The sequence below is a fragment of the Pseudonaja textilis genome, chromosome 1, assembly GCF_049901715.1.
Source record: "Pseudonaja textilis isolate UNSWEBS1 chromosome 1, rPseTex1.2, whole genome shotgun sequence".
NCBI classification, from domain to species: Eukaryota; Metazoa; Chordata; class Lepidosauria; order Squamata; family Elapidae; genus Pseudonaja; species Pseudonaja textilis.
This window is the reverse complement of record NC_141990.1, coordinates 269,265,178-269,277,441: the sequence shown is the minus strand read 5'-3', so window position 1 is coordinate 269,277,441 and position 12,264 is coordinate 269,265,178. Positions and strand designations below refer to the sequence as shown.

At 38.3% G+C, this 12,264-nt stretch overlaps 1 protein-coding gene across 3 annotated transcripts in view; it reads left to right on the top strand.

Moving 5' to 3' along the window:
• Positions 1 to 11,775, top strand: part of MIDEAS (mitotic deacetylase associated SANT domain protein) — a 75,954-nt gene extending 64,179 nt beyond the window's left edge. For all 3 annotated transcript variants that reach the window (XM_087921762.1, XM_026709351.2, XM_087921761.1), the window contains exons 9-13: positions 1,761 to 1,849; positions 4,193 to 4,342; positions 5,093 to 5,290; positions 6,842 to 7,059; positions 10,233 to 11,775. In XM_087921762.1, coding sequence (XP_087777888.1) covers positions 1,761 to 1,849; positions 4,193 to 4,342; positions 5,093 to 5,290; positions 6,842 to 7,059; positions 10,233 to 10,461 — 884 coding nt within the window. In that variant the 3' untranslated portion in view covers positions 10,462 to 11,775. The remainder of the gene's footprint in view (positions 1 to 1,760; positions 1,850 to 4,192; positions 4,343 to 5,092; positions 5,291 to 6,841; positions 7,060 to 10,232) is intronic.
• Positions 11,776 to 12,264: the final 489 nt, after the last annotated feature.

Sequence of the window (12,264 nt, the reverse complement as noted above, 5' to 3'; positions counted from 1 at the left end):
CTTGTAGGCCAACATTTTTAGAGGATAGCAAGATTTAGAATATTAGGTTTTCTGACATTGGCTGTTTCCTTAATCTCAGCCTGTTTTACCACATAGAGTACTGATGGTTTTATCACTGTTAAAGAAAAAAATGCATACAAATTTTGTGGTTTTGAATAGTTCTCTGAAAAGCAAATGAATTTTGAGGTCACCCTGTGATATGTATGCTTTTCACTTTATCTGATATAACATAAAGGATTACCAGGTTTATCTGTAGCCAGGATCTTCTGGAAAGAGAGACTAGCAGTACTGGAAATCAGTTCAACAGTCTGAAAATTTGGCAACATGAGGATGTCTTTGAGGGCTTTTGAGGATAAGGAAATCCCTTGTCAGCAACCCTTCTGATCTCTGTAAAATCTTAATTCATTTAAATAAGATCAAAGGCTGTGTTCACTTTCTCTGATAGGTAAAGTGAGAACATGGGAAGAAAAATGTATTGTGGATAGTTGCTGCAAATCCCTCCTAGTAGAACTAACCTGAATGTACATTATGTACATTTTGTGTCTATCAGTTCACAGGCTGTAATGTTTGACAGAAACAAATCTAAACTTCTCTTAGGTCATAGAAATAATATTTCAAAAAACTTCTGGTTTTGCTTACTGCGCAATATTTTATTATTTATTAATATGAATTATATACTGGGCAGAACCCATGAGATGTGACTTTCTATCTACAGATAATTTAAATGCCAGTGAATTAGAGATGATGATTGCACAGACTGGCATTGTGACAAATATAGAAACATGCCATTATACAGTATTGGAATTTACCCTAAATACTAACCTCCTTTTCTCATCTCTCATGGTAGTACTGGCTAACCTGCTCTGAGGTTACATAAGAAGATCGTTGGGAGATCTGAGGTCACTAAATTTTTGCCAAGGCAGGAAAATGCTCAATGGCATGTGCGACCCTATAGATTGTAGAATGATGGTGTTCAGCCACATGACTTCAGTGCCTTTTGTTCGTGTAATACAACTTCAGGGCTAAAACCAGCTCACTTAAGAATCCATTGCCCTAAACCAAGGGTCTTCAAACTTGGCAAGTTTAAGACTTGTGGACTTCAACTCCCAGAATTCCTGAGATAACATGACTGGAGGAGGAATTCTGGGAGTTGAGGTCCACAAGTCTTAAAGCTGTCAAGTTTGAAGACCCCTGCCCTAAACAGGTACTTGTTTTGATTCAAAGTAGGTTATGATTGTGAAGAGAAATATTTATTATATCCCTCCATTTCAGTCCAAATGTATTTTTTCTTGGCTCCTTCCTTTACATTGAAAAACAAAGCTAAAGTTTCCCTTGAATTGAGCTCACCATTTGGACAAATCTATTTAACATGGCGATGTTGCTAGCAGAATGCCAAAGTGGTTTGCTATGACTTCTTTCTGTTTTTTTTTTAATTTCCTCATTTGTAAAACTCGACCCATCAAAGAGTTTCGGACTAGGTGTATAAAATACAACCTTGTTTCTATATGTTGTCAGTTTGTACGACTTCAGCATTTTGGGTATTCAGGGATATGCTTTTTTAAAATTTCATTTAAAATGAATTATCAGATTCCAGTGAAAAGGCTTAATTTACAAAACCCATCTGGGCAAGGCAATAATATCTTTAAATTAATTGAACCAGGAGAGCTGAAATGTTTCTGGAAGACCTGTCTTGATAAGAAAAAACTTGTGTTGGAAAATAAGTAATGAATGGAATTACATTTCACCTTTTGTTTTTCCAGGGTCAGACAGCTGGAGTGTGGCTGAGAAGAAACACTTCAATAAGGGAATTGCTATCTATAAGAAAGACTTCTTCCTTGTCCAGAAACTTGTAAGTCTTTTCTCGGGTCCCTAATTCATGGCAAAAGAATTGACCGGCACTTCTACGATACATAACATGTCTCTGGCTGATTAATTTTGCAGGGTTTTGGCCAATCACTAGGAAATAGAGACACTGCTTAGAGCTTGCTTGGAAGACCTTCCAGTGCAATTTTGGAAAGTGAATGGGACCAATCTCTGGAGCCTCCTGCTATGTGTGTGGGCCATTCAACCTAATCTTTAATATTACCTTTATTCTGGAGTCCCGTGTTAAAATACTGAACTTCAGAATAAAAGGAAATATTAAAGATTAGGTATTAAAATACTACTTGGGGCAGTGAAGTGCTGATCATTTCAGTAATTTAGTTCAGACAGAATAGAAAAGACTGGAGCCCTGACCTAATCTGTCTTTGTCTTTTCACGAGAGGAGTAAACAAACCAGCAGACTTGTTCTAAAATAGTTAACTATTGTTTCTTCCTCAGAATGAAGCAGGAAGATAGCGTTAGTTGAAGAATATCTTGATTTATGCTACTGAAAGAAGGGAGTCCTAAGCATAGCCAAAAAAATAGTTCCTTTTTTTGCTTTTTGAGCCAAACTGTGAAAATCCATATGTAAAATCTATGTGCAACTAGAACCATTTCACGGATGCCCTCAAATTATCTGCCTAATATATTGCAAAACAGAGATGATCAACTTCAGTGGTTGCTTCATATTTCTTTATTTAGAATTTAAGTTTTCATAATCAAAGCCCTCTTGATCCAGCAAAGCATTCAGCTGCCACCACACTCTGAAAAGCCCCACCGCAGTTTGCGTAAAATTGAGTTTCTCTTATTTCATATGTAGCAACTCTACGGTTCCTCAGTTTTCATCTGGCAAGTGGCCTTTGAATCCAATTTCCACAGTATTTAGTCTCAGATCTGTTGCACATATGCCAACCTTCAAGACAATAGATCTGGATAATAGCCAGGGGCTATGATGCTCATGAATATACCCAGTGAATTTGTGTGTAGTATAATTGGTTTTTGTGTTGAAATTTGACCTGTTTGATTGGTAAACAACTCGGCAATACCCTAATAGAGTAGATTATTATTCCAATTCCTGTAATCATGTTGGCTGGTTTTTTTGCTATAGGATTCCAGCCTACTCAAGGACTTGTGAGTCATAAGGTTAGCATCTAATTATACACAAGATACCCAATTGCAAACAGAGAAATTCAGAAAGGAATATATATGAAGTAATATAGAATAATAGGTTTATTATTAAGAAATTAGGTTATTTGAAATTTATGGTATAAAAGAAAGAAGGTATTTCTGGATTGGCTAATAACTTCCACTTGGTCCTGTGATGGTTTTACGTTATACCCAGGACTATCCCAGGACCGATCAACTGAAAATTTTTCAACCATCACAATACAGTATATAGTTGATGGTTGTTTGTGATCTCAGTCCATGCATCCCATTGTGGAATCAAATGACTGGTCACCTGTTTTATCTCAGAATGATCCAGACTGGTCTCTTCTGTTTTTATTTTGGTGATCCTTACGTATAATGCTGGGGTTTAGACCATAAAACACATTTCTTGTATTTTCTTTTTAAAGTACTACAGGTAGTCCTTGACTTATGGCCAAAACTGAGCCCAAAATTTCTGTTACCAAGTGAGACACTTGTTAAGTGAGTTTTGCCCCATTTTATAAACCTTTTTGATACAGTTGCTAAGTGAATCATTGCACTTCTTAAATTAGCAACTCGGTTAAGTGAATCTGGCTTCCTCATTGACTTTGCTTGTCAGAAGGTCACAAAAGGGGATCATGTGACAACAGGGCATGGCAAGCGTCATAAATATAAGTCGGTTGCCAAGCATCTGAATTTTGGTCACATGTCCATGGGGTTGCTGTTATGGTTATAAGTGTGAAAAACAGTCATAAGCAGGGGTGGGATTTAAATTTTGTAACAACTGGTTCTGTGGGCGTGGCTAGGTGGGCGTAGTCATGTGACTGTGTGGCCTGGCTTCCTTTTTGGCAGCAAACCCCTCCCCCGCCCATTTTTTTGAGGCCTTCTGGGCCTCAGGGGAGCCTCCGGGGGGGGGTGTTTTTGCTCCCAGGATGTTTCCCTGGGGCTCAGGAAGAAAAAAAAACGGAGCATGGAACACTTTGGATTTCCAGTTTTCTAGTCTCATTTCAAGCAGTTGTTTATGATCAACTTTTTAGATTCTATTTCTGCCAATGCCCCCTTTTTTCTGAGGTACTTTTTCAGTAAAAACTTTTTTTTTACCAGCCTCAAGCCTTTGTGATCATTTGGAATTCTCTGATTCCTTTCTTTGTATCTTCCTTTGTTTCTCCATCTCACAATACTGCAGATAAAAACCAAAAGCGTGGCTCAGTGTGTGGAATTCTACTATACTTACAAAAAGCAAGTCAAAATAGGCCGGAATGGGGCTCTCATCTTTGGGGATGTTGACACTACCACTGAAAGAGCTGTTAAAGATGAAGCTGAAGTAGATGTAAAGGTAACAGATACAAAGCAGGAGCCTCGGGGATAAAAATTATGCCAGACCTATCATAGATTGCAGGCCAAGGCATGGAACTTGGAATGGGCACTTTCTGTTGCTGTGAATTGCTATACACGTGTAGAAAGAAATTACCAGAGAAAATGGTAAAATTGCAGAGTTCTACTTTAATCTCATCGGCAGGAGCTATTAGAATGGTGATGAATGTGTGTCAGCCTTACTGGATAGACCAGACAGGAAACGTAAACAAATAAGCTAACTCCATTTTATTGTCAAGTTACATCAACAGAATTTTCAAGTCAGAAACTACAGTTCTCCAACTTTTACAGCTGAAGAACATGGAGCGGGTCCCTTGGGGTCTCTTGCTCCATTTGTTATGCAGTTGCAGGCTTTGCTCTCTTTTAGCTGACGGTTCCTTAGGCCCAGGGGTCTTCAACCCTGGGTCCATGGGCCAGCACCAGCCTGCTGCATGCCAGAAACCAGGCGGTGCAAATAAGCAAATGCCCGTTCGCAAGATGTAGGCAGCACGTGAAGCTACGCCCCCTCTGGTCCATGGAAAAACCTTTCTCCATGGAAATGGTCCCTGGTGCCCAAAAGATTGGAGGCCACTGCCTTAGTCAGCATCTCTTTGCCCCGCCTCCCAAGTTCATTCCCACATACTATTGCAGAATGAGCCCTATTGGATTCATGCATGTTCCTAATCTGTGCTGAAGTGATTTAACCTGCATTCCTTTTTGTACTCTTCTGTAGAGTTCCCACAGGCTTACGCGTACTCTTCCTCCCAGAACATACAATGAAGACTATGAAAACACAGAAGATGAGGATCTTGAAGAAGTTGAGGAAGTAATGCCAATTAAAGAGGAAGTTGTGGAAGGGGATGAGTTGTATGGCAAAAGCAGTAATTTCGCACCTTCCAAATCGACTCCTCTTCGAGATGTTGAGGAACAAGTAAGTGTTGAATGAACCACAGTCAACAATTTCTGCCTGGATCATTTCTTATAAATCATCTGACCGGTTGTAGTGGAATCAATGTAATTTCAGTTTTTTAATTAATCTCACCAGTGACATAAATTATTCATGGTATGAATAATTGTCTGGCAGCTGCCTGAAGTATGAATACAGGTAGTAGTCCTCTGGTTACAACCCTTGTTCCACAGCTGTTCAAAGTTATGATGGTGCTGAACGAGGGAAACTTAGAACAGGTCCCAGGAGTCATGCGATTGAGATTTGGATGCTGGGCTCCTGACCTGTGATTACAATATTGCAGCAAGCTGCGATCACATAATCACAATTTTTAATGTTCCTTGGCTGGCTCCCACAAGCAAAGTCAATGGGGAAGCTGGCAGGAAGTCAGACATTGTCCTCCCTTAATGATTTGCATGATCCTCACTAATAAGGGCTACCTGAAAACTACTGAGAGTGCCACTGCTACGCAATACAGTCAGATGACATTGCACCTTATGACAGTGTCACTTAATGATAGAGTGTTTCCAATCTCACTTGTCATTGTAAGGAGTAGACTACCTGTACATAATGTTCTTAATTGGCAAAGTAGTTCTCGTTCTCTGTCTCTCTCTCTCTCTCTGTCTGTCTCTGTCTCTCTCTCTCACACACATCTTAAAACACAGTTTTGATCTTTTTATGGATTTTTCAAGGTGTACTGAACTTGGATTTGCAGTCAGCTGGAGAAATAGTGCACTTGAAAACTTTGAAAATGTTTATTTTGCCTTCTGGTGGTCTTAATAATACTTTGTGTAATATTCATTTTATTTTTGCATACCTTTTCTCAAGGGAGCTTGTAGCAGAAAGCTTTTGGCTTTGAAATGTTTCAATATAATGTGATGTGTATACAGGAGAGGGTAGACTCCTTGTTTACTTAGCTTCATAGGTCAATACTGCTTTCATAATTTATACTTAAAATAGACTGTGGGGAAAATGCATGTATCATCAGTATGCTCCTATAGTATGTTTCTCACAGGTTTTACAAAAACAAAAACAACCCAAACACACTGTTTAATGTTTTAACAGCCCTCAAGAAAAACCCCAGAAGGAACTTAAAATATTTATAGCTTATTTAAGAGATGATTAAAAAGCACTCCCTTTGTAATGTGTTGAACGCATGAAGTCTGAGTTTTAGCTTCATAAAAATAACATAATTATATCAATGCTTTAATCACACCAAACTGTTTTCTGACCATTGTTAAGTTTTGTTAAACCAGCTGGATGACTTTGGGCCAGTTAATCTCTCTCAACCCAACTCCACTCACAGAGTGGGGAAAATAGGAGGAAAGAAAAAATCATGAGAATAGAATAGAGCTAGAAGAGACTTGGAGATCTTTTAGTCCAGCCCCCTGTTCAAGAGTTATTAGGTATGTTTGATACCTTGATTTACTTAAAAAAATAATAATAATAAGGGTGGGATATAAATGAAATAAATAAATAAATCTATTCCATAGGAGTGCCTATAGCTCTTAGTAATAATGGTGTCTTATCCTGTAGGCTGGTAATCTCCATATGGAAAAACATCTGGAATCTGGAGCCCCAGGAAGGACGGAGGTCAGAGGCAGAACTTCAAGAAGGACAAAGGAGGCACCCATTAAATATCGGAAGACTTCACCACCAGTGCAAAAGAGAAGGAGAAAACCGAAACCCAAACAAGAAACAGTCAATAAAACACAAAACCAAGAGGAGGAATTTCCATGTAAAAAATGTGGCAGGTACACTTGGGAAAGATTTGGAGATGAAGAAACATTTCTGACATACTTTCTTCTGTCCAACAGGAAAAATGAACACGGAATTGAAGAGTATTTGCTAATCTTAGTCCAAGATAGTACTCTTCAACCCTGGCAACTTTTTAAGATGTGTGGACTTCAGCTCCAACATGCTGGCTGGGGATTTCTGGAATTGAAATCCACACATTTTAAAGTTGCTAAAGTTGAGAAACACCGGTCTTAAGGTAACTGCTATGCTCCAGGCATTTTGGAATAAAAATTCTGTGTTTCCTTGCTGACTGGGACTGATGAGAATTAAAGTCCACAGTATGGAGAAGCCCCCAGGTTGTCTAATCTGGATGTGCGTGAGGTAAAAGGGTTTTGCTTTTATTTTTAATTGCTCTTACAATTACACTGTAACAAATTGTTAGGATATTTATTTAATTTCTATGCAATCCCCCTGCAAAAATGCTATCTTCTACTTTGGATGGCTTTCACATATGAACAGAATGATGTAGAGATGGGAAAATGCTCTAGAGATGTCTTGAGGGACAATTTCAACAGCCTCCTAGATAATTATTATCCTTTTATACTGCATAATAGCGGGCACCGGTTCAAGACTGAGCAAGATTAAACATCAGCTAGCCTTGAGTTTGCACATATCTATTTCAATTTGTATGTCTCTCTCAGTTAACTGGAGCTAGACTAAAGAAGAACATGTTTGGTGACTTGGAGGCATCATTAGACTGGAAAGTTTAACCTTGTCTAGACTGCATAAACCCAGTGAATTACAAACCTTATCAAGCATTTAAATGATGAAATGAATGAAACACACTCAATTTCTAATTTGTGCTAGAAAAAAAATTCTTTGATCCCCATGGGCTATAAACTTGCAAGCAAAAAATATGGGCTTTGTAGGGTTCCTCCTCTTGATAGAAATTTAGGTAGAATTGTGAGGACCATCCACTTGTTCCAATCTGCATGTAGGTAGAAGTTACCTGGTAATCTAAAACTTGGATATTGAAAAGTCTTGTATAAAATATCTCACAAAAGGCTTCTATGGAAATCATAATAATCATGTGAAATCTAAAAAACCAGCAGCAAATGAAAGAAGCACATGTGAAATGCTTGGGTACCAAATAACCAGATGCAAAGGATACCCATTTATGTTGAATTGGATCTATAAAGAATGATTTTCAAAAGTTGTGATTGCAAGAAGATTTTTCACATAGAATAATCATTGCAATTAGTCTCTTCCAAGTTATAGAACTTGTGTGCACTTCAGTTGTGTCAATTTGTTAGCAGAGGTATTTTTATCAGTAGCTGCTCTTGGCATGGAAAGTATTAGGTGGTGCCTCAGAATTAATACAAAACCTGAATTTAAGGTTTATGTCTGTCCAAATCAGATGTTCTATACATGGAATTGTGTTGCAGAAAAATGACAGTAGAGAATTTGTTACTCTTCTCCATAGAATCTAAGGTCCAGCGAATACTGCTAAATAGAAGTCTTAAATCATATTTTATTATTTCAGAGTGCATTCTAATCAGTGTTAACCATTTTTCACATTTTCCTCCATTTGTGGTTTTTTTTTAAAAAAATCCATTTTTAAATACCAGGATGGATCTTTCAAAGTTCTTCATATCATATAGAGTGCCAAGAGTCATTTTGAATTGGAGTGGGAAATAAATGAATAAAAAGTAGGTACAGGTAGCACCCCAAAGTTACAACATGAATTGCACATGAGTGGATTCCACTCTGCACTGCTTAAATTAATCAGCCATAGAAATTCCAAATCTTGACTTTGGTTGATTCTGTAAGGTCCAAGATAATCCCTGCAAACTCTCTTAATTTGGCACCTTCCAGATCTGTGGTAACTAAATGACTCAAATTTCCAGCTATTCTGGTTAAACTAGCTGGGAATTTTGAGAGTTGCAATGCCAATGTATCTAAAGAGTGCTAAGTTTAAAAAAAAAGTCAATCCCTATTTTAGGTACAATTTGCTTCTAATTGTAAAACATTCCTTCTTCTAGTGTAATCATTTCTTCATAACTTTTAGTTAAAAGTTGGCCAGTTGTGGATGATATCATACACCGGAACCAGGCATTCAAAATTATTTGCATCTCAGTTGAGAAATCAGGAAGTAAATACATATTGGTTGAGATCAGGAATGACTTAAGGTGTGTTCATGTATCTCGGCCAAGCCTAGTATCATAATTTATATCTAGACAATCTGTGACCCACTGGGAAATTTCAGAGATATTTTCTTACCAGATTCCTTAATGCCTTCAACAACGGCAAAGCTTCTAATGTACTTCCATCACTGAGGAAGTTGGAATTCATTCAAAGATGTCTCTGCTTTGAAAGTAGCCCATGTTAAGAACTCTATAGTACAGGTGTGCTCGCTTCGGCAACACATATACTAAAATTGGAACGACAAAGAACTGTATAGTACAGTCAAACCATCAGCACAGGAAATGTTTTATGACATTTTGTATCATGTCATAGACTGCTTTGTGATAATGCTTGCATCATAACATGTTTTTTAAAAAATTTCAATTCCATGGAAGTCATGGGTCCCGGATTTTAGGTGTACTCTGTAATTTAGCCCATTTAAGGTATCTTGCGTGAAAAATTATTGCTCTAGGGAAAGCTGTTTCACTCAATTAAATGTTACTGGAATGAGAGTTTTAGTAGTGGATAGATAATGGCTGTCCAGGACTATGACATAAAGTTGGGTCACCCATCATATTTTAATATGATGGGCTGTAATGCTGTTTCTTCGCTTTCGGTTTAATTGTGTGTGCGCGCGCGCACGCAATGTGATTTTCTGGTTGGTTTTTGTGCACTAACCCAAGTTTCAAACTTTGATCAAAGCAACCTATAGCACTGCAGGTTTTTCTCAGCTGCAGCTTCCAGCCTCCACTAACCAAACTTCCGAGAGATGTTAGGAATTGCAGTTCAGCAGCATCTGAGAGGGCTTACAAGTTGCCTCCTCTTCTTCTAGCTGCTTTAAAAGCATGCAAGGCAAAAGCAGATAACAAGAATTTCCTGTTTAGCTTAGCAATCTGCAAGATTGATTTTGCGTGATTAATAAGTCGGTGTTCAAACAAAGGCTGGGGGAAGGTGGTATAAAAACCCAGGATTTAACTACTGTGCTACGGATTTGTGTGCCCTGCAGAATCTTCTACAAGGTGAAAAGTCGGAGCGCTCACATGAAAAGCCACGCCGAGCAGGAGAAAAAGGCTGCAGCTCTGAAATTGCGGGAGAAGGAGGCAGCGGAGGCGGCAGCAGCAGCGGCTGCAGCAGCACAAGCACACAGTAGGGCTCAGCAGGAAGAAAGCAGCAACAGTGGGAGCAGTCATGGGAGCAGCAGTGGCAGCAGCTCAGATGAAGAGGAAGATGTTTAGCCCAGGACCCCCAGAGGTTAAGAGTCTGTTGTGACTGCTCCAGCCTTGCTTCCACTTCCTTTCCTTCTTGCCTGAACTGTACCGGTAGATTTTTAAAGGGAAAAAAAAATTTCAGTGACCACAAATATCTCTATTTTTAAAAAAAACATTTTATGGATTATTTTATTTATAAATAACTATATGTATCAACTTAATGAATGGAAGTCTGTTTTCCTTCAGCTCCTGAACTTGCCGGGAATCGTGGCATAAGCCTTAAATATCTTACCCTCTGCTGAGAGAGAAATTTGTCAAACCTTCTGGATAGTAACTGAATTACTTTGGGTGTAAATTCGAGGATTCCTATAGTGTTCTTCATATACTTCTTTCTTTCATCTCCAAGTTTATTTTGCGGCTTGGAGCTATTCACATTTTCTTTTGTCTCCTTCATACAGGAGTTTCTGTTTCTCCAGCTGGTAGCTAAACCAGAACCTGTGAGTAATCTCTCTAGGATGAGTGAAGAGACTATTTGCTTTTAAGATATATAGCTCTTTAAGAGTGGAAATATTATAGTTAGTATTTTTGGGGAACTACCCCATTACATTGAGTCATATAAAGTTAATCCTGTATGTCTCCAGAGTTGGCCAAAAGAATTAGTGATGAGTTTTGGATATTGCACCTCTGTAGTTCTGTGATAGAACAAACAACTTTGCTTGCACAAGAACCCATGTATGATTTTGGGTTGATGAGATTGAGGTAGATTTCTGCCTCATTATTATTAAAGAGCCACAATTCTGAAAAGATGGCATTATTATTCTGGGGGAATAGCATTCGTTCATAGGAGTCCATTTGCAACAACCATTCTTATTCCAAATCTGAGCATGCAAATTGAAGAATCCTTTGCAGCAGATTTGAGGTGGCGGGCCGAAAAACAGGCCAGTCTGAGTGAGAACAGCTGGCATACAGTTTTATACTGTAGCTCGATGGATTAGATAACTAGTAGTCCACCATGAAAGTGTTTACCTGAATAGACTTGAGTGTAGTATTGCTTAATTGTCCATTTGAATGCTTCAACTGGCCTACAAAAAAATAGCTGCTAATTTTTTAAACAGTTATGATATTTATTCCTTTTTAAAAAAAAACATGGTTTTCAAAGACAGATTGTGTATACTCAAGATAATAGAAATAAGGATCATGTTGCATTGATTCAAATGTATTTGCACCCTCAGGACTACCTTTTCTGCTGAGATATTTACCAACTAAATGATAGTTTCATTTAAATGTTCTGCACTGTACCTGGACCCAGATATCCAGAGTCAAGAATACTAAATGTGTGGGGGGGAAAGAAAAGTATTTAGAAACAGTGCAGTGAGCCAAATTTATCTGCACTTTGTCCTTCTGCACCAAGCATTTACAATTATCTTAAGACAGTTATCTTCACATTGCTACAGTAAAGCGCAACTGTCTGTCTGTACAAGGAAAGGGAAGGTGCAGCAGAGGACAGAAAAATAATGCTTAGCAGATAAAGATGGGGCACCTAAACTGCTTCCTTATAACTTTCAAATTCTCATGTCGGCAAAAAATACAGTGCTTATTCAGCTGCAAATGGTGAAGTCCTGAAAAAGAAGTCTTCTAAAGGCACTGGGGCCATGAAAGCAAAGAATTGCATTAATCATCTGCAGAAGAACCTTTATTGAATAAACCATGCTGGGATTGCTCTCCAGCAGATTTTTTTTTCTAGAACCAGTTTGAGAGTCAAATTTCTAGAAGTTTACTTAGAAATTTATTGAAAAGCTAGTACTTTGATAAATTTGATTCCCAGCCACA